The sequence below is a fragment of the Molossus molossus genome, unplaced genomic scaffold, assembly GCF_014108415.1.
Source record: "Molossus molossus isolate mMolMol1 unplaced genomic scaffold, mMolMol1.p scaffold_m16_p_8, whole genome shotgun sequence".
Classification (NCBI taxonomy): domain Eukaryota; kingdom Metazoa; phylum Chordata; class Mammalia; order Chiroptera; family Molossidae; genus Molossus; species Molossus molossus.
In genome coordinates, this window is record NW_023425402.1 from 37232259 (window position 1) to 37255460 (window position 23202).

At 39.3% G+C, this 23202-nt stretch overlaps 1 protein-coding gene across 5 annotated transcripts in view; it reads left to right on the plus strand.

Moving 5' to 3' along the window:
* KCNQ5 (potassium voltage-gated channel subfamily Q member 5) overlaps positions 1-23202 on the plus strand; it is a 541294-nt gene that overhangs the window by 408905 nt on the left and 109187 nt on the right. For all 5 annotated transcript variants that reach the window (XM_036248151.1, XM_036248152.1, XM_036248153.1 and 2 more), the window contains exons 4-6: positions 2009-2184; positions 2467-2592; positions 21386-21496. In XM_036248151.1, coding sequence (XP_036104044.1) covers positions 2009-2184; positions 2467-2592; positions 21386-21496 — 413 coding nt within the window. The remainder of the gene's footprint in view (positions 1-2008; positions 2185-2466; positions 2593-21385; positions 21497-23202) is intronic.

A 23202-nucleotide genomic window follows, 5' to 3' on the forward strand; every position in this document is an offset into this window, starting at 1 on the left:
TTGTAACTTGAGGAGAAGCAGGATTACAATGAAAAGTAAAAGCAAACATATTCAGCAGGGCCATATAAGGAATATCTCTTTGTCCGTAAACCACTTGTCTCATGAGTAAATCCCTTTGAATGATGAAAACTGAGATGTTTGCACACTTAACTCTTTCTTTGAAGTTTTCTTTCTGATTTCAAAAGACATAATCAGCCCTGGCGGGTTTGGCTCAGCGGTTGGAGCGTCAGCCTGCGGCTCAGAGTCCCTGATTCGGTTCCCGCTAGGGGCATGTACCAAAAAAAAAAAAAAGACATAATCATTGTTATAAAATCCCAACATTAAAATGAAAAACAATGAATGTATTTTTAAAAATAAATTTATGCTCACAACAAGGTAAGATTTGCTTTCCTAGTTATAGAACAAGATTTTTTGAACTTTCTCATTGATTGCTGTAATATTTTTTTAATAAATAAATAAATTTCCAACATTAGAGAAATTAATAACTTAGGAAGCAAAAACCTATCTATCCAAACCTGGACTCTTTATCCCTAGAGACAATTAATAGCAATAATATGTATATGTTCTCACATATTTTTCCTAGTTATATAGTTATTAAAATAAGATCAAATCGTACATACTGCTTTGCAACTGGCTTTAATTCGCTTATGTAATGTCTTTGGTGTTTGTGTCAACACATTGAACTCCCTCTCATTTTCAACAGCTGCAGAGCAGTGACTGAAGAATGCACTTGTGGCTCTCCATGTATCTACCCACAGAGCCACAGGGCATTCAGATATGATTGGGGAAAAGCCTTTCTACTGACCTTTGTGCTGCCATTTACTCCCCCTCGCCCTCTCTCAAAGTCCTCACCCAAAGGGGAGTGAGACAGAAGATCTTCTCAGATCACCAGGAGACCAGAGCTTTCTGAGTTCAGGGAGGACTGAGCTGAATGATGAGTGCACATCCATCCCACAGTTAATCCTACGGATCACAGAAACATTATGAATGTGACGCCCTTGAAACTCTTCTATGAGTGTAGATGCCCAGTCATGCACAGTCTACTTGAGGCAGGAAGGAAATTTTGAGGATGTTAAGGTCAGGCTAACTTATAAAATTGTCATAGGAGGCCATTCATCCCCACTTCTCGTCTCCAACTTCAAAGCCTACTTTCTATCATTCAGATATTTACCCTTGGAGCGATTAAGTCTTCTTTTATCTTTTCCATGCCTTCATTAGCTGCCTTTTTTCTCTCTCTCTCTCTTTTTAGCTTACAAAAGGGCCGGTTTTTTTTAAGCCAAATGCCAATATGTCAAATTTTAAATATTCATTCCCATGCAATGCACAGTATGTATAATTACATACTCTATTGTAACAAATGTAGTGTTATTTAATTTGTGTACCAAACTTACACATGACTGACTGACCAGGTATAAAGGGTACTCTACACAGAGAGCTTGGAGCATTCAGCTTAGATGAGTCCTTTGTTAAACAGAAAGTAAAGCTGCAGACTCCACAACACGGGACATTTTTTGCAGAAAGGAGCTACAAGCTTCTTTGTCAAGAAAACAAGAGACACGGTTATACCAAGTGGTACTTTCATGGCTGGGCAGGCTATGATGCCTCTGTGGCATCAACCAGGATGCCAGGTGTTAGGAAACTCCTTTCTGCCATGCAGGAATGCTCAGGAAACCAGGGATGTTGGGGAAGGCTGTCCGTAGCTTCAAGGCTCCTGGAACACCAAAGCCATTGCCAATTTGTTGAGGGTTAAGTAGTAAGTGGTTCAAACTTACACAGGTAAAGCATAGAAAGGTCCTAGGTCAGAACTAAGGCAGCAGATAAGGTCCTCTTCTCTGCCTTCTCATGGTTCAGTCATCGCAGAGCCCAAGTAGCACTACACCGTCCTGGGGTTCAAGATCTGGTTACTTGTACCTCAGATAGGCCCAAGTGAACCTTTCTGAAATATTGTTTTGAGAAATAGGAATGCCTTGTCATGCTTCTGACGGCTGTTTCACCCTGTTTCTTTCAGATACCATTGTTCTTATTGCTTCAATAGCAGTTGTTTCTGCAAAAACTCAGGGTAATATTTTTGCCACGTCCGCACTCAGAAGTCTTCGTTTCCTGCAGATCCTCCGTATGGTGCGCATGGACCGAAGGGGAGGCACTTGGAAATTACTAGGTTCAGTGGTTTATGCTCACAGCAAGGTAAGGTTTACTTTCTGAGTCATAGAACAAGGTGTTTTGTTTTGTTTTGTTTTGTTTTTACTTTTTCATGGATTGCTGTAGTATTTGAGAAATCGGTCACAAGCAAACAATCATTTTAGAAATTGGTCCAAGTAATTTGGAGACACAGTATATAGTGGATTGTTTAAAAGTCATCATAAATATCCAAGAAGTAGTCAAACGAATGCAATCATGCATAGATTTGTTTTACTTTCTCAAAAGATTTTTCTCCTCTAAAAATCTCTCATTCCTTTTTTTATCTAGGAATTAATCACGGCTTGGTACATAGGATTTTTGGTTCTCATTTTTTCATCTTTCCTTGTCTACCTGGTGGAAAAGGATGCCAATAAAGAGTTTTCTACATATGCAGATGCTCTGTGGTGGGGCACAGTAAGTACAAAAACCTGTTTTTTACTTATTAGATGTTGGGAAATTTTCTCCTTTGAATACAGTGTAATGATTCTTATAAAAGTTCTCAATAAAAACACAAACGCCCAAAACAGTATGGGAAAATATACAGCACTTATAAGTGTGTAAAGAGTTTGCCCCTTTTTGGCTCAGCAAAGTTAAATTCTCTTGTAAATCATTTGCAGTAATTCTTGAGTACTAAATTGTTGCCAAAATAAAAATATATTATTTTTAAACAGTGATTAAAATGCTGATAGGCTTATTTGTTTATTTTAGCTTCGTGGAGTGCATATTTCAGTTACCAAGTGCTGCATTGGTTTGCCATTCAGCAGAACATTTATCTGATGTAAAAAATAATAAAGGAATGGTAGCTGAACAAAAGTTATAAAAGTAAAATTATGGCACAAAAAAAGTGAAAAAGAGAATACTGATAACCATCTGTGAGATCAGAGATTATAAACACCTAATTTCAAAACCTGCCTTTCAAAAACCTACTTTTCTTTCATATTTTATTAAAGGATAGTTTTCCAAACAAATAAAAGTAATCATGACCCTCATGCAGAAAGAAAGTAAACACATGCTAAAGATTTTAACTCATTTTTTAATTATTTAAGTATTAATGAGAAAACCAGTAAAATGTTACAAACAGTTGAAAAGACTATCCAAAGAATAGAAACATATCAAGATCAAGAATATTGAAATGAATGTGCAAAAAGCTGTGAGACATTTACACAGTGGAATACTACTCGGCTATGAAAAAGAAGGAACTCTTACCTTTTGTGACAGCATGGATGGACATGAAGAGCATTATGCTAAGTGAAATAAGCCAGTCAGAGAAAGATTTTGAATACCATATGATTTCAATTCTATGTGGAATCTAATGAATAAAATAAACTAACAAACAAAATAGAAACAGACTCATAGATACAGAGAACAGACTAACTGCTGGCAGAGGGGAGGGGGTTAGGAAGCCGGGTGAAAAAGCTGAAGGGATTAAGAATAAAATAAAATCATACACACAGACAACAGTATGGTGATTACCAGAGGAAAAGGGGGTGGAGGGAGATAAAAGAGGGTAAAGAAGAGCTAAATGGTGATGAAAGGAGTCTTGACTTGGGATAATGAACACGTAATACAATATACAAATGATATATTACAAAATTGTACATCTGACATCTATATAATTTTGTTAAACAATGTCACCCTAATAAAGTCAATACACATTTTTAAAATTTTTAAAATTATTTGTATTGTTGGCACTATTACAGGTGTCCCTATTTTCCCCCTTGCCCTCCTCCACCTAGCCCCTACCACCCGTTCCCTCTTCCATCACCACACTGTTGTCTGTGTCTATAGGGTATGCATATATATTCTTTGGCTACTCCCTTCACCTTCTTTCATCCAGTCCCCAACCCTGACAGCTGTCAACCTGTTCCTGGTATTCATGCCTCTGTTTCTATTTTGTTTGTCAGTTTACTTTGTTCATTAGATTCCACATGTAAGTGAGATCATATGGTACTTAGCATAATACTCTCCACCTCCATCCATGCTTCGCAAAAAAGTGAGAAATCCATCATTTTACAGCCTCTTACACAGTATTCAATTGTGTAAACATACCACAGTTTTTTTATCCACTCATCTGCTGATGGGCACTTGTTGTTTCAGGATTCTTTTTTTTTTTTTTTTTGGTACCTGCCCCTATGGGAACCGAACCCAGAACTCCCTGGTCTGCAGGCCGACGCTCCAACTGCTGAGCCAAACCGGCCAGGGCTCTTTCAGGATTCTTAAGATATATTCCCAGAAGTGGGATTGCTGGGTCAAAAGACAGTTCCATTTTCAATTTTTGGTGGAAACTCCATACTGTTTTCCTAGTGGCTGCACCAGGTTGCATTCCCACCAACAGTGCCCTAGGGCTCCCTTTTCTCCACATCCTCACCAGTACTTTTGTTTGTTGATTTATTGGTGGTATCCATTCTGGCAGGTGTGACGTTATATCTCATTGTGCTTTTAATTTGTATATTTCTGATAATTAGTGACACTGAACATTTTTTCATATGTCTATTGGCCATCTGTATGTCCTCTTAAATGAATGTGCAAAACTGGCTTCTTCCACAGTGTGAGAGGAAAGCCAAATATGCCACCACAAGACAGAATTTATTTCCATGTCTGTAGACAGGAATTATTTTGCATTGCTACCAGTTATCTACAATTTACAGAGCTGTAAAATTGCTCAAAGGCCAATAAAGGTGCAGAGCCCCATAAAATCAGAATTCAATAACCTGGAAGGGGTACTCTAAACAATGCATAGTTTTCCACTGAAGCAAAATTTCCATACATTGTAAAGAATTTTAAAAACAGTCATTGACTAGAATAGGCCTTACAGGTCACATAATCTGATCACCTATTGAGGAATGTGAGACCAAAGTGACTTATTACCTTATAGCTTATAATTGGTAATGGCCAGAGGAAAATGAACTCTCAAAGCCCTCTTTCTTTTTTTTTTTTTTTTTTAATCCTCACCCAAGGATATTTTTCCATTTTTTGTACAGATAGAGTGGGAGAGAGAGAGAGGAAAAGAGAGAGAGAAACATCGATGTGAAAGGGACACATCGAGTGGCTGCCACCCGCACGACCAACCAGGGCCGGGGACAAACTGCAACCGAAGTACGTGCCCTTAGCAGGAACCGAACCCGGGTCTCTCCAGACCGCAGGCCGACGCTCTAACCGCTGAGCCAAACCGGCCAGGGCTCAAAGCCCTCTTTCCATGAAACTATTGATATTAACTAGATGTGAGTCAGACAAAGATTATCAAATGCAAATGTTTGCAAATATGTTGATATCAACGCATTAAATAAATGTACTGCCTAAAAGGAAAAATAAATTAATGAATCAAATAAAAATAACAGTCATTAAAACATGTACCCTACTAAGAATGCCAAGAGTTAAAGAAATGCTTTATGGAATGTATAAACTATATCTTTTTTATTTTATTCCTTAAGACATTCCAAAAGGGTGTTATGTGAACATCTACAGCATTTATAATTATTTAAAGAGTTTTCCCATCTTTTTGGTCCAGCAAAGTTAAGTTCTCTTATAAATCATCACTAATATTTCTTGAGTGCTAGATTGTTGCCAAAATAAAAATAAATCACCTTCTTAAACTGTGATGAAGACATTGACAAGCTATTAGTTGTACCTTCGTGGAACATGGGTCTCATCAGTTGCTGCATTATTTCCTACTCCTCAAACCTTCTCAAGGAACCAGAACTTTTGCCAAGGACAAGGGAAATTTTTCAGGACTTGTAATAAGCAGAACTTGGTATGTTTGTTGGTTGTACAGCAGCAACAAAATGAGTAAGAATCAAAAATGTATTCACCCAAAGATCAAGATTTTTTTTCCTGAAATTATCAGGTAAATGTCTACAAGATCGTGCCGTTGAGAACAGAGAATTCAGTTGTAATGAACGGGTCAAAAGACAGTTCCATTTTCATTTTTTTGTGGAAACACCTCTCTGCCCCACCCCCACAAGCAATAATGAAAATTTAGAAAGGAGGAAGGTGGAAATCCTAAAAGAGAGCAACCATCTGACATTCTTAAAACACTTCTTACATGGGGGTTGGCAAAAATAGGTTTACAGTTGTTCATATGGAAAATAATACAATAACTAATAAACAGTGATATAAGAATAAACTCTTTCACATACTCACTACTGTAAACCTACCTTTGCCCACCCCTGTCTGTAGAGAGCAAACAAAAATCTATGACTCCCGGCGAGAGAAGCAGAAAATGGAGGCTTTCCTAGCCAATGAGGGGAAGAGAATGTATAAACCCAGCCTTCAAAGCAACAATTTGAATTTAAGTTTAGGTTTTGCTTCTCTTTGATAATTCTAACTGTGTAAACTCCTGAGACACTCAGGTGGCGCCTCTTCCCACTGAAGGCAGTTGTTGGTGAGGTCAGCAGGCAGCTCTTCATCCTTTGCCCCATTTGTCTTCTTTCCGCCTTGTTACTAATAGGAGTGGTTGTATTGTGTGTTAAACAGTGTGTGGGAAACTCTTAATATATCTCTCAGTGAGTCACCAGCTTCTTTCTTTTGCCAGAATAATCCAAGTAGCAGATTTTCTAAGATCGTATCTGTGACTTTGAGGGGTGGGTTTGGGAGATAGCAACATATTTTCATCCATTTCCATTTCAATGGTGCTATTTTGACTGAAATGTAACCTGTACTTGGCAGGCTTCTTGAATGGCCCAATTATATCTCTGTTGTTTTTGTTGGGTTTTTTTTAATCTAGTCTTGAATATGAGAATAAAAATCTTCTAAGACATTAGGTTTCTAGGAATAAAAATGGCCTTTTTGGTTCACAGTGGGTTTGTTGATATTAACTGACTCATTAATGAAGTTATCTAAAGCCTAAAATAATAAGCAAACAGAGGGCTTATTATTTTTATTCATTATAAGAATATATACTATGTCTCCAATGTGAAATAAAATAAACTTAGAATACTATACTTTCCATTATGTTTTAATCAAGACATTAAGGAATATATGGCTGGATACTTTTTAGTTAAAATTGTCCATGTTGCACATAACAGACACCTTCCTAACTATGGAAGTATCAAAAATAGATAGGGAAATGAAAGCATCCTGAATTAAGTGTTTCTAAGTGCAAGGCTTTGGTGAAAAAAAGGAAATTTCCTTTATTACAAAAAGGCCCAAAGTATCAACATTAAGTATCAAAATGTAATTTGTGCTCCAGGACTACAGTATCCCAATGAATTTTAAATATTAACTACTAAACATCTTTCATTAAGAAGATGCTGAGAGAGCCATTTATTTCCAAGAGAAACTTTTGGAGAAATACAGTGGTGTGATCAGCACTGCTTAAAGCCAATAGCAATTCAGGGAATTTTGTTATGATCTCTGAAAACAATTCTGTACTAGTGAATAACAGTACTTAGTAGCTCACTGAGTAAGTGGGATAGCCAATATAAAGGGCCTGGTACTAAGACCATGGCAAGTGTGCAGTCAAGGAAGGTGGCTACTGTTGATGTAGGCATGCTGTGTGAATGTTAGCTGAAAGCACCTTTATAACAAAAGAAACAAGAAAAAGTATATGCTTCATGGCAGACCCAGAGCTTAAGCAAAGAAGCTTGGGAATTGGGGATTTCGAGGGAAAGGTGTTCTGGATTCTGAAGTGGCAACTTAAAGGGGCGTTGATGACCAAGGAAGTGGACGAGGGGTGAGTGGAGGTAACCCTAGTGGCTGAGACGCTGCTAGCTCCTGGAAGAAGGATCTTCAGATTGCTGGCAGAACTCCATTTAATGTTATTTCCTGTTATTATTGTCTTCCTTTTTGGTTGCTTTAGATTTATTCTGAAATATATAACAGGTTTTACTGGAGTTACTTTTTATTTATTATCTTATTACCTATTATTTCTTTTTTTTTTTTTCTCCTTTTGATTTACTTTAGATTTGTTCTGAAATAACTTAAGATTAGGTTTTCCTTGAAGTAATTTTTTCTGGTAATGACCTGGTATGTACCAGATGGTCCTCTTTCTGTTTACTGTGATTCCTATGTTGAAGATAGTGTTGGTGCTGCTTTGTTTTTGTTTAAAAAAGATGATTACAGTAGCGGATAGAATAAATCTACCCTTGAGTAGCATCTAAATACAACCTCCACCTGTGACCATGTGCTTAAAATGATTACTTCAGATATGTAGAAGAATTCAATATCAGCCAGAGTTAGTCCTAGAATTCATGCTGCATATATTAACAGTCTTTCTCAAAGCAAACAATATAGAAGATTCTATGTATAATGTAGTATATTGTGTACTCACCAAGTCGTACCACCTGTAAATTCTAAGAATAAGAAATGGGCCTTAGCCGGTGTGGCTCATTTGGTTGGGCACCATCCTGTACACTGAAAGGTCGCTAGTTTGATTCCTGGTCAGAACAGATGCCTGGGTGGTGGGCTTGATTCCCAGTGAGAGGGGTGCAGGAGGCACTGATTGATGGTCCAATTTCATATTGATGGTCCCATTTCATTCTGATGTTTCTCTTTCTCTTTCCCTCTCCCTCTAAAAGTCAATTAAAAATAATTTTTTAAAAAAGAATCAATGATATACACTGTGGAATAAACAAAAATACCTTTGCTTCTGATAATTTTGAGAATCAACCCTTCTTACATTGGGTTCCCCAGGACGAAATTTTTTCTGCAACTTTTATAAGCTGTTGTTTTCTGACTCAGTGCTGGTACATTAAGTGAAAGTTAACAAAAGTTTCTTACTACCAGTGCATTATTTGATGGTATCAAAGCTTTACTTGGACATGAGATAATCAACATACCAGCTCCTAATTATCCAAGAACATTGTTAACTATCAAGTAATACACATACCCCAGCCACTACTCACCAAAACACTCTAGCTGTTAGGAGCATCAACAAGTTCCATGCCTACCTAATGACATGCATTTATGAAGTGGCATTGGTCATAAGGCTCTTTCGAGAAGTCTTTCCTAAGAAGTCTGTTCTTTGTATAATATCACACATGACTCTGGACACAGTATTATTTTATAAACATTAAACACATGGAAAATAAGAGAATAATAGTCAAGAGACCTGGGTTCCAGTCCCATCATTACGATTTAGTGAAGATATGATATTAAGCAATCATGTACTATCTCTGTAAAATGGAGATGATAATATTACCCAAACACAAAGTTGCTGTGTGCTGAGTGAGATTGGGACATGTAAATGTGCTTTATCGAGTACTAGACCAATGTCAGTTACTCCTGTTATTACATATTTGACCACAAACCTGGAAGAACAATATAGAATGCTAGCACCTGCCACAGCAGAACCCAAACTATATGACGCCACCACCACAGGAGTTTCTGATGTTTAAAGATTGAAAACCTTCCCAATCTCCAAGTTCAAGGTGACCAAATTTTTAAATTAACTATACAGGTTCTCTGACTACCCACCACCTGAAATCAGATGTTTAGGAAGTGGCCCAAGGGGAAGAGGAGGGGAAGTGAGGATAGAGGAGAGAAAAAGAAATTGTTGACAAACTGCCAATGATACTCATCCTCCATTAAAGGATCCCCTTGAAGGACTTTAGGAAGGTCCTTTAAGGGAGGATGAGTATCATTGGCAGTTTGTCAAAATTATACTGTGCTATGGAAATCTACAACTAGTATATTCTTAACTTGTTCACATGAATGCATTGGCTATAAACTAGTATTCATCATGGTACCTTCCAAATCAGACCAACAAATTTTTGTTGATTTTTTTGCTTGAAGGAAAGAAGGAAGAATTTATATCTTCTGGTCTAGAGTTAATTCTGCTATTAAAAAAAAGAAAAACAAACAACTAACCTAACTGATGTCTGAGTTATAATCTGACCATAGCATCTGCCATCCCACTTTTAAAAAATCAGAATTTGCATGTATTTTGCAGAGTTATTCCTAAGGAAGAATTATTGATTGCTAAACACACTAAGTGCTCCCCATGTACCTCAGGCTTTACTACTATAAATACACCTTTATGCCAATATTTGCAACCCCCAAATTCTTCAGAAAATATCTTTTCTCACCTGGGTGACTGCCGTTGAGCATATGGAATATGAGGGCAAACATTTATCTGAGCTGTTCCCCCCACCTGCCAAATCACCTTCGTGTAAATGGTCCAGCTGGAGAGGCAGCGCGAACGACCAGCCTTCCTGAGGCTGACAGGGTGGAGCAGTGGGCTGACGCGTCTTCCTCGGGTCCTGAGCTGTCCCCACAGCCACAGGCTGAGAAAGCGTCTGCCAGCTCCCACCTCAGGTCATAAACTATGGCTGGTAAATGGCACCCTTTCACTTAATCAAAGTATTACTCCTCCTGAAACTGCCCTGGAAGAGGTACTGGAGATGTTTTAAATGTATCTTTTAATTTTTTAAAGTAAATTGAAAATATCACGACCTTTTCAATGAGACTGTAAACACCATGGCTCAAAAGTCAATGAGCAGTGTATAAAAAGGCACACCGCTGTAAAAATTTGGACTTTATTCTGCCCCATCTCCCCTTGCCTGGAACAAGAGTGTGATTAAGCTGTCATTTGTTTGGAGTATGTTATTTATTTATTTGGCATATTAAGAAATATTGTCCTGTGTGGTATTGGCTAATTAATTTAGTGTCATCCCTACAGCAAACCTATGCTTAGGAAATGGCTGACAAATAAATGAGTCAATTAGTAGGAATCAGTAATAAATAAGTACATAAATAAATACATAAATAAATTTTTAAAATTTGCCCTGGCCAGTATGTCTCAGCAGTTAGAGCATCAGCCTGCAGTCCAGACAGACTAGGGTTCGGTTCTTCCTAAGGGCATGTACATCATTTGCAATTTGTCCCCAGCTCTCGTTGGTCGTGCAGGTGGCAGCCACTCGATGTGTCCTTTTCACATTGATGTCTCTCTCTCTCTCTCTCTCTCTCTCTCTCTCCCCCCCTCCCTCCCTCCCACTCTATCTGAACAAAAAGATGGAGAAAAATGTCCTAGAGTGAGGATTAAATAAATAAATAAATAAATAATAAATAAAATTTAATCTATCCAGTACATGTTAGCTAGTGTATCTCTTATAAGCTCTGAAAGTAGGTCAAAAATGGAGTCATAATCCCCATCAAAATACCAACGACATATTTCACAGAACTAGAACAAATACTTCAAAAGTTCATATGGATCCAAAAAAGACCCCGAATAGCCACAGCAATCTTGAAAAAGAAGGACAAAGTAGGTGGGATCACAATACCAGATATCAGGTTATACTACAAAGCAACTGTAATCAAAACAGCCTGGTACTGGCACAAGAATATAGACTAGTGAATATAGACCAGTGAAACAGAATAGAGAACCCAGAAATGGACCCAAGGCAATATGCTCAATTAATATTTGACAAAGGTGGCAAGAGCATACAGTGGAGTAAGGACAGCCTCTTTAATAAATGGTGTTGGGGAAATTGGACAGCTACATGCAAAAAATAAATAAAACTAGACCATCAACTTACACCCTACACAGAATAAACTCAAAATGGATAAAAGACTTAAATGTGACTCTGAATCCATAAAAATTCTAGAAGAAAATGTAGGCAACAAAATTTCAGACATCATACGCAGCCGAATTTTCATTGATACATCACCTAAGGCAATAGAAACAAAGGAGAAAATGAACACATGGGACTACATCAAACTCAAAAGCTTCTGCACAGCAAAAGATACAATCATCAAAATGAAAAGGCTACCCACTGTATGGGAGAGCATAATTGCCAATGATATATCAGATAAGGGGTTAATTTCCAATATATTAAGGAATTTCCAACAAAAGGAAGACAAAGAACCCAATTAAAAAATGGGCAGAGGAACTAAATAGACACCTCCCCAAACAGGACATACAAATGGCTAAGAGACATATGAAGAAATGCTCAACATCACTAATCATCAGAGAGATGCAAATTAAAACAACAATGAGGTATCACCTTATACCTGTCAGAATGGCCGCCATCAACAAATCATCAAACAACAAGTGTTGGCGAGGGTGTGTAGAAAAGGGGACTCTAGTACACTGCTGGTGGGAATGCAGACTGGAGCAGCCACTATGAAAAACAATATGATGTTACCTCAAAAAATTAAAAATTGAACTGCCATTTGACCCAGTGATCCCACTCTTACGAATGAATATACCCTAAGAAGCCTGAAACACCAATCAGAAAGAATATATGTACCCCCATGTTCATAGCAGCACTATTTACAATAGCTAAGATCTGGAAACAGCCCAAGTGTCCATCAGTAGACAAATGGATAAAAAAGCAGTGGTACATATACACAATGTAGTACTATGCAGCTATAAGAAAGATCTCTTATCCTTTGAGACGACATGGAGGGACCTGGAAAGTATTATCCTAAGTGAAACAAGCCAAGCAGAAAAAGACAAATACCACATGATCTCACTTATTTGTGGAATATAATGAACATAACAGTCTGAGGAATAGGGTAGACCCAGAAACATGGAAGCACGGTACAGACCGACAACCCTCAGAAGAGGAGGTGGTGGGGGAGGGAAGAGATAAACCACAGAACTTATATGCATGTGCGCATAACCGATGGACATAGACAACAAAGCCGGGGATGAGGAGGAGGGTGTCAATGGGGTAAAAAAGGAGAAACATCTGTAACAAAAATAAAATTTAAAATAAAATAATAATAATAAATTAAAAAAAAAAAAATGGAGTCATGCCCAATACAGTGAATTTCCCCTGGGCATGATTTCCTCCCGTCCCCTGAAGATCACATATGTTGCCTCTCAAGTTTCCCTGAAACAAGCAACTGTTCCAGGAGCTCCCTGAAGAGCTGGCACCCTTGGGGTCCTGTGCCAGCCCACCTTTCCCTAACTTTAGATCCAAATGAGAGTGATCGTTATTGGGCCCAGCCACTAAAAGATTCACAAGATTTCTGGGAGACAGAGATGGATTTGTTGTTTAGCGTAAGTGTGAGAGAATAAGCACCAAAAGAGCTTCTTCAATTCATGTTCAAAGGTCCCGCCAATAACCGTTAGCAGAGCCTTCCAAGTGCTAGGAAAGGAAACATCATGTAGTTGTACTTTTCCAAGGAGACACACTGGTACTTCAAGGACAGCTTGACCTGCAAGTCCAGAACATCAGTGAGCATCTATGCAAGCCTCATCTGAGGACGGTTTTATTGAAGGCAGCCAGTCGGTGTCTTAGAGAGTCAGCAGCTAGATGGAGTAGATGGGCCTGTGTGAATGCACTGGGAAGGCTCATGTCTTTTTACTGTACATTTATCTATAAAATTTCCTGATTTCCTGTCTAGTGCTACCTCTCTGTTCACATCAGAAAGCCCACTGGTCCCCTTTCAGCCACAGGAAGTGAAACGATGCACACAGGAAACCCCCGCCAACCCCCATCCTGGCCCAGAGGGAGACAAAACGGCCACTGTGTTAGCAGATCCTTCTCAAACCTAGCTAGCCTGGCAATAAAAGGCCCCTATGCTTCCAACCAAGAAACACCCCAAGCAACTTTGAAATCGGAGTGGAGGAAGTTGCTGTGGCCAGCCGAGCTGCTGATCATTCCAGTCCCCTGCACATGAGACACAGTCGTCCAGAAGCCTGAGCCAGAGTGCAGACAGGGTGGGCAAAGTCTGCCACCCCAGAGGGACTCCAGGGTGCTGCTCTCAGAGTTTACAACACTACTCCCCCGCAGACCACCCTGTGAGACTGAGGCAGCCCTCTGGGGGTGAGAGAGCAGGCATTCCTCCCTGCTCAGAGTGAAATGAGCCTCTCATCACTTTGCCATGTTTCATTATCTGAGTTAGAGGCCATGGTTTAAAACCCATTCTCTAAGCACTGGGCCCAGGAGAATAATTTGAATGTATTATTAGAATGTAAAGCAAACCATGAAATGTGACATGATTGCTGTGACCAAACCATGAAATTTCCTCTTCAGTTTATTATTATTAATAAACTTCTGTAAAAGGATTAAGCCATTTTTCAGGGGGGAAAAAATGCAGTTGATTAAAATCTTTTCCATATATTTAAGCTTAGAAACCTGTACTAAATCTGGGCCAGAATATTTTTTCTGCGATCCCAAAGAATTCCTTTGAGAGTCCCGTACTGATATTGTTGGTAGTATTTGATTAGCTTGTTTACTAGGTTCCACTACAAAGTCCCTCTCCTTAACCCTGGATGACCTTCCTTCACCTCTTGTTGATTCGCACACCCTCTCAGAACTTCACAGCCCAAGTCTATTCCTCTGTTACCAGCCTTTTCCTCCCCACAGATAGTCCTGTCCTCTCCTTCCCTGGAAGGGAAGGGAAATGCCTAGAGCAGTCCCACTCCTGTCCTCCACACACAGTGTGCACACCTCTCCCCAGTGTGTAAACGGTGTCTTCACACTGCCCTTCCAACTGTGCCCTTAACTCTATTTCCTCTGCCTCTTTGGTACCTTACCCCAGCATAAAGTCAACACCCCTTCCCTCTTCATACTCATCCTCTCTGCAAACATGCACAAATATACCCTAAAAAGCCTCTGCTCAAGCCAGAGATTTGAGGGAGTTCTTGCCCTATATTTCTTACTCCATTTGTGGCCAATATGCTTAAAAGGATTCTTCATTGATTTACTAAATATTCATTGAGCTCCTTCTACTTTGCGGCAAGCACTATGCTTGATGTTAGAGAGATAACAAAGAGTAAAGATATGGTTCCTCCTTCTAGTAAAGGAAATAAAGCCCCTTCCACCAAAGAAAAATATAGTGAACTACCACTTCTGACAAGTGCTATTACAAACAAATTGAGATGAACAGAGGTCCCATTGTAGACAAAGTGGGCAGGGAAGGCTTCTCTGATGATGGGATCTATTGAAGAAGACCTGAAGGATGAGAAAGAACCCTGGGGCCCTGGCCAGTTTGGCTCAGATAGTTAGAGTGTCAGCCCATGGACCAAAGAGTTGTGGGTTCAATTCCAGTCAAGGGCACGTACCTCAGTTGCGGTTCGGTCCCTGGCCCTGGTCGGGGTCATGCAGGAGGCAATCAGTCCATGTGTCTCTCTCATGTCGATGTTTCTCTCTCTTTCTCTCTCCTTCCATCTCTCTCTCTTCTCCTTCTCTCTCTTTCTCTTTCTCTCTCTCTCTCTCTCCCTCCCTCCCTCCCCTCCCACTCTATCTGAAGATAAATGGAAAAAAAAATCCTCAAGTGAGGGTTTAAAAAATAGAGAGAAAAGAACCCTGGGAAGAGTGGGGAGAAGAGCAGTTCTGGCTGAGGGAATAGGATGCGCAAGGACCCTGAGGCAGAAATAGCCTGGCCTGTTTGAGGAGCTGAAAGGACACTGCGGTTAAAGCGTAGTGAGCAAGGGTGAAATCAGGATGCTCTTGGGGAGGTAGGCAGGGACCAGAGCATGTTGTCCATAGTTAGGAGTTTAGAATTTATTCAGAATTCAATGAGTAGCCATTGAAGGATTTTAGAGAGCAATAAGAAAAGGATGCCCCTTTCAGATGTATGGAGAAGAACTGGAGGGAGGCAACAACAAAAACTGAGAGCAGCCTGCTCAATCATGGTGGTGAGGACAGAGTGAAGGCGTGAGTCGGCAGTATCTTTGGGAGATAGAATCATAGGACTTGCTGATACACTCATGAAAGGAGTGAGGGAAAGGAGCAATGAGGATGACTCTGAGGCATCTGACATGAGCAACTGGACAAATGGTGGTGCTGTGGGTCAGGATGGGAGTGGGGGTACACTGGGAGAGTAACAGGATGGAAAGAAACAAGAATTATTTTAGCTCTGGCCAAGTGGCTCAGTTGGCTAGAGAGTTATCCTGATATGCTAAAGTTGTGGGTTCAATACCCAGCCAGGGCACATACAAGAATCAATTAGTGAGTGCATAAATAAGTGGACAACAAGTCCATCTCTCTATCTCTCTCACTCTCCCTTTTTCCCTTACTCTCTAAAATCAATGAAAATAAGTTAAAATTTTAAAGAAAGAGTTTTTTTAAACATGCTAAATTTAAATGTGTAACATTCCAATAGAAAGTCAAGTGCAGATATGTGAACCTGGAGTTCAGAAGAGGGGCCTGGCCTGGAAGTATTAATTTGGTGTGTTCAGCATTTGAATGGTGTTTAAATCCATGAGAACATTTAAGATCACCTGGAAAGAGGTGGGGAAAGAAAGGGATGGAAGAGAAAGGTAAGTTAGAGGAAAATATAATTTTTAAAACACAAAATGACTGAGAAACAAATGTCAAGAATCCAGTATTCAAAGGCTGACTAGAGTACAAGAGACCCACCTCACAACAAAAGACTCACATAGGTTGAAAGTGAAGGGATGGAAAAAAATCTTCCAAACAAACAGAAAGGAAAAAAAGCTGGGGTAGGAATACTCATATCTGATAAAACAGATTTCAAAATAAAGGCCATAACTAGAGACAAAGAAAGCCACTACATAATATTGAAAGGGTCTATCCAACAGGAAGATATAACCTTGGTAAACATATATGCACCCAATATAGGAGAAGCACCAAAATATATTAAAAATCTTCTTCAAAGGAGAAATCGATAGCAATACAATCATAGCAGGGGACTTCAGCACCCCCACTGACATCACTGAATAGATCCTCTAGACAAAAAATTAGCAAGGAAACACAGACTCTAAATGAAGCACTAGACCAAATGGATTTCATAGATATCTACAGAGAATCACACCCCAAATCTACAGAATTCAAATTCTTCTCAAGTGCATATGGGACATTCTCAAACATAGACCACATGTTAGGACACAGACTAAGTCTCTACAAGTTCAAGAAGACTGAAATCATATCAAGCATCTTCTCAGAACACAATGCCATGCAACTAGAAATCAATTGCAACAAGAACATGCAAAGACATTTGAACACATGGAGGCTAACTAACATGATATTAAACAATGAATGGGTTACCAAGGAGATCAAGGAAGAAATTAAAAACTTCCTGGAAACCAATGAAAATGAACACACAACAACACAAAATCTATGGGATGCAGCAAAAGCAGTTCTGAGAGGGAAGTTCATAGCACTACCGGCCTACCTCAAAAAAAAAAAAAAACACAAGAAAAATCTCTAATAGACTTTCTAACCTCACAACTTAAAGAACTAGAGAGAAACAAAAAGAGAACCCCAGAGCAAGTAGAAGGAAGTAAATAGTAAAGATCAGAGGAGAAATAAATGACATAGAGTCCAAAAAAACAATTCCAAGGATCAATGAAACAAAGAGCTGGTTTTTCGAAAAGATAAACAAGATTGATGGATCCTTAGCTAGACTCACCAAGAAACAAAGAGAGAGAACCCAAATACACAAAATCAGAAATGAAACAGGAGAAGTAACAACTGACACCACAGAAATACAAAAGATTGTTAACATCTACTATGAACAATAATATGGCAACAAATTTGACAATCTATGCAAAATGGACAAATTTCTAGAAACACATAGACTCCCAAAACTGGCCCAGGAAAAGATAGAAAACTTGAACAGACCAATAACAACAGAGGAAATTGAAGATGTAATCAAGACTCTCTCAGCAAACAAAAGCCCAGGCCCAGATGGCTTCACGGGGATGTTTTACCGAACATTCAAAGAAGAAATAACACCCATTCTCCTCAAACTATTTCAAAAAAGTCAAGAAGGAAGACTTCCAAACTCATTTTATGAAGCCAGCATAATTCTAATTCCAAAACCAGAAAAAAACACTACAAAGAAAGAAAACTACAGGCCAATATCCCTGATGAACATAGATGCCAAAATCCTGATCAAAATACTAGCAAATCGGATCCAGCAATACATCAAAAAAATTATTCACCATGACAAAGTGGGATTCATCCCAGGGATGCAAGGCTGGTACAATATTCCCAAATCAATAAACGTGATACACCACATAAATAAAATGAAGAATAAAAACCACATGATCATATCAATAGATGCTTAAAAAGCCTTTGACAAAATCCAGCATCCATTTCTCATAAAAACACTCAGCAATGTGGGAATAGAGGGATCATATCTTGATAATAAAGGCCATATATGAAAGACCTACAGCCAACATCATACTCAATAGGCAAAACCTAAAAGCATTTTCCTAAAGAACAGGAACAAGGCAAGGATGCCCACTTTCACCACTTTTATTTAACATAGTACTGGAAGTCTTAGCCACAGCAATAAGACAGAAAAAATAAATAAATAAAAGGGATCCCAATTGTAAAGGAGGAAGTGAAACTGTCATTAATCACAGATGACATGATACTATACGTAGAAATCCCCAAAGACTCAATCAAAAATTCACTAGACTTAATAAATGAATTTGGAAAAGTAGCAGGATACAAAATTAATGTCAAGAAATCAACAGCATTCTTATACACCAATGATGAACTCACAGAAAGAGAAACTGAAAAAACAATCCCATTTACCATTGCGGCAAAAAAATTAAGATACCTAGGAATAAACTTAACCAAAGAAAAAAGGACCTATTTGCAGAAAACTACAGGTCATTGAAAAAAGAAATAGAGGAAGATATAAAAACCTGGAAGCACATACCCTATTCATGGATTGGAACAATTAACATCATTAAAATGTCCGTACTACCCAAAGCAATCTATAGATTCAATGCAATCCCCATCAAAATACCAACGAGATACTTCACAGAACTAGAACAAATACTTCAAAAGTTCATATGGAACCAAAAAATACCTCGAATAGCCACAGCAATCTTGAAAAAGAACAAAGTTGGAGGGATCACATTACCAGATTTCAGGTTATACTACAAAGCAACTGTAATCCAAACAGCCTGGTACTGGCACAAGAACAGGCATATAGACCAGTGGAACAGAACTGAGAACCCAGAAATGGACCCAAGGCAATATGCTCAATTAATATTTGACAAAGACAAGAGCATACAATGGAGTAAAGACAGCCTCTTTAATAAATGGTGTTGGGGAAATTGGACAGCTACATGCTAAGAAATGAAACTAGACCATCAACTTACACCATACACAAGAATCAACTCAAAATGGATAAAAGACTTAAATGTGACTCATGAATCCATAAACCTCCTAGAAGAAACTTTAGGCAACAAAATTTCAGACATCATACGCAGCAGAATTTTCACTGATACATCACCTAAGGCAATAGAAACAAAGGAGAAAATGAACACATGGAACTACATTAAACTCAAAAGCTTCTGCACGGCGAAAGATACAATCATCAAAAAGAAAAGGCAACCCACTGTATGGGAGAGCATATTTGCCAATGATATATCAGATAAGGGGTTAATTTCCAATATATATAGAGTGCTCATACAACTCCACAAAAGGAAGACAAAGAACCCAATTAAAAAATGGGCAGAGGAACTGTCTCTTTTCTCAGTCCTTATTCTCCTTGTCACCTGTGCGCCTCCGACATCAGGGATCACCTGGTCCTCTGTGAGACTCTCTTCTCCATTAAGTTTCCATTTGTATTACTCATTCTTAGTTCTCTTTTTTGTTTGTTTGTGTTTGTTTCGGTTTTGTTTGTTTGTTTGTTTTTTGTTCATTCTCACCTGAAGAATTTTTTTTTTTTTAGATAGCGTGGAAGGGAGGGAGAGAGAGAAAGAAACATTGACGTGAGAGAGAAACATCAATTGGTTGCTTCCTGCATGACCCCGACTCCCTGGGCCATGAATCGAACCTGCAACCCAGCTATGTGCCCTTGACTGGGAATCAAACCCATGACCCTGCGGTTCGTAGGCCGACGCTCTAACTGCTGAGCCAAACTGGCCAAGGCTGAGTTCTCTTATTTAAAAAAATATATATATTATTATTCTTTGATTTTACTTTCCCTTCTATCCCTTAAATGTCTGTGTTTCCTGAGGTGTCTTAGGGCCCTTTCTTTGAGTGCTTTGCAATCTTTTTATTCACAAAACTTCAACAATCACCCTGTGCCCAAATCCAAAATCCAAATCTCATGCCAAACCCAATCTCTCTCTCAAGGCTCAAGCTGTCTATCTCAGTTTCCTGCTTGACTTTTTCTAGATCAGAGTCGTAGTGACCTTTTAAAAACCCTTCCTTGCAAAACCAAACTCTTCATCTTTGCTCCAAAGTTTTTTTCTTGCTCATTATTATATTTTTATTTATGGTGCAAGTATCTTTCCCTTGAAATGATCAAGTCCTTGTTGACTTAGTCTTCCCCTCCATCCCGGGCAGTCAATAAATGTATTCCCATTGAAGTTCTAAACTCATCTCTTTACCCTCCGCTCCCAAATAGTCCTACTGCCACTGTTCCAATTCCATTGCCCTTCATTCTGTCAGGTCTTGCAGAGCCTCACAGGCCCTGGAGAGGATCTGGGACTATTCTATGGGACATGGGAAGCCCCTAGAGCAGTTTGACCATGGGAGAGACCTGATCTAATGATCATTTTTCAAAGGCACTTCCTGATCTGGTTACCCTCCCCTTTCACTAATCCTCTTTAGACCCACCATCTCCAGCCCGACTGAACAAGGTGTGCTTTCCAGAACCTACCCAATTTGTTCTCACTCCTGTGCAGCTGGTCACCAAATTCCCCCACCCAGATCATCATCTCTGTCTCTTAAAATATTACTCTTTCCTGAAAGCCTAAGTATGATGGCATCTCCCCCGATAAAGCCTCTTCTATCCCCCAAGCTGTGTCTCTGAACTCCCTGGCAGAGTAATTATGCAACCATAATAATACCTGTGTTGCCCTTTTGTAATTTAATAATTTGTGTGTGACATGTCTCCCCTCTTACGCTGTAAATATCTCAGAACAAGAACTATGTACCTTTTATTTTTGTTCCACTACAAATCATAACACGTACCTTGCACACAGCAGACCTTTAGGAAGTGCCTGCCAAGGTAGTAAATGAACAGCCGTAATTAACATAAATTATTGTTTTGTGTACTGATTCAGTCCTAAATCCATGGTGCTATCACTTCTGTATCACTGATGGTTATCCACTTACTTAAATAACCTTTCTTTGAATGCACTTAGAAAAGATGGAAAATTGTGTTATAAAGGAGGAACAAGTATGTAGATTATTCCCTATCTTAAACAAAGAGGAGTTCTGTTATGCGTCATGGAAAATTAAAGCACAGTAATAAAATGCACTACCGAGACGTGTTGAATAACGATTTAGTGAAAACGTTGCTTTGCCTCCTGTTCATAGGTCCTGACTTTCCTCTCACGTACTTAAGCTGCACATTCTATTTATTTTGTTTTTAGATTACATTGACAACGATTGGCTATGGAGACAAAACTCCCCTAACTTGGCTGGGAAGATTGCTTTCTGCAGGCTTTGCGCTCCTTGGCATTTCTTTCTTTGCACTTCCTGCCGTGAGTATCTTTGCACAAATAAAGCAGTTTAAATTAGATCTTAGTGGTTTATTAGTGTGGGCTTTCACAAATTGATATGCCCAGGAACATATCTCTATCATTTATGAATATAATTTTTCTGATATAATGTTGACTTTGCTACATTAAGCTATGTGGATAATTTATACAATACAACGTTCTCTTGGAGACACTTAACCGGGGACTTTGATACCAGCTAGTCTTTATGACCAAATAATAATTCAGCTAGCATCACCTCTCAATTGACAGGTTACTAGTGCATTTAGAATATGTGTAGATTTAAAGATTTCTCTTTAAACTGATGGCTCCAATTTGGTTTGTAACGTGTGCTGCTGAAGAGGCAGATGTGCACACGTTGAGTATTTACCTCTTCCCATCCATCTGAGTGAAAATCACATGACCTTGAAGGGTTTTCAGTGTCAGATGATTTATTCTTTGCGTCATTGTCATTGATTTTTCTTAATGAGCAGTTTCTGCATCTTATCAGAATGAAGCACACATTTATCTTCTCCCAGGCTTCTGATTATTTTCTCCGTAAAGGATGAAGCCTGTCTTTCTGATCATTGTGTCCCCTCTCATTTCCTTAAAGGAAATTGGTCAAGATATTACAATTTGCCTCCATCCGCAAACTCTTACTTTTGTCATGCCACCCCTCGTGGGGGGAACAGAGCAAATAAAAAGGAGTTTTTGCTGCAGTGGCAGCAGTCATGCTTTAGGGAAAATGGCCCTGGTCCTGATCCAGACATGAGCTGACTCCTGCCACAGTCTGCCAACCAGAGACCCCAGGGCACCCCTCCAAGGGAAGCCAGGGGAGTAGGGGTTTCCAGCACCACAGCCTGTTGTTCACAGGGCTCCTTCTCTACCTGTGACTGAGTGCAGAGGGAGCTTGTCCTTCCCACGGCCAACTCCAGACTGACCAGCTGGTTCTGCCCCAACCACACATAATTACCGAGGAGAGACTGAAAAGACTGAAAAGGCCATGCAGGAGTTTGAGCATTAGACCTCATTTTGAATTCCAGTTTCGTCACGAACTACCTCTGTGCCTGTTCTAGTTTGCTAGGGCTGCTGGAACAGGTATCACAGACTGGTGGTTTAACCAACAGAAATGCATTGTCTCACAGTTCTGGAGGCTAGAAGTCCAAAATGAAGAAGGTGGCAGCGCTGGTTCTTTATGAGGAAAGGATGTGATCCTGGCCTCTTTCCTTGGTTTGTAGATGGCCGTCTTCTCCCCGAGTCTTCACATTGTCTTCCCTCCGCACATGTCTGTGTCCAAATTTTCTCTTGTAAGAACACCAGTCTTATTGAACCGGGGCCCACCCTAATGATCTCATTGTTACCTGACTACCTCTGTAAAGAACTTATCTCTAAATAGAGTCCCCCTTCTGATGTACTAGGGATTAGGACTCCAACATATGAATTTTGCAGGGAAGCCATTCAGCCATAACAATAACCTTGGGTACATTTATTCATCAATATAATGAAGGAAGTATTACACCCTGAGAAACTTGGTGAAGACCTATGTGATAATGTAATGTTTTCCTACATGCATCCAGATGTATGTGTTGAGAAATGACAAAACTAAGGACAGTCCAAACAACCTCACTTATCCAAAGTCAACTTACCTGGCAACCTCGACAGTTTAAAAGAGAGCAGGATTCACTCAATAACCAGATTCCCTGCAGGAAAAT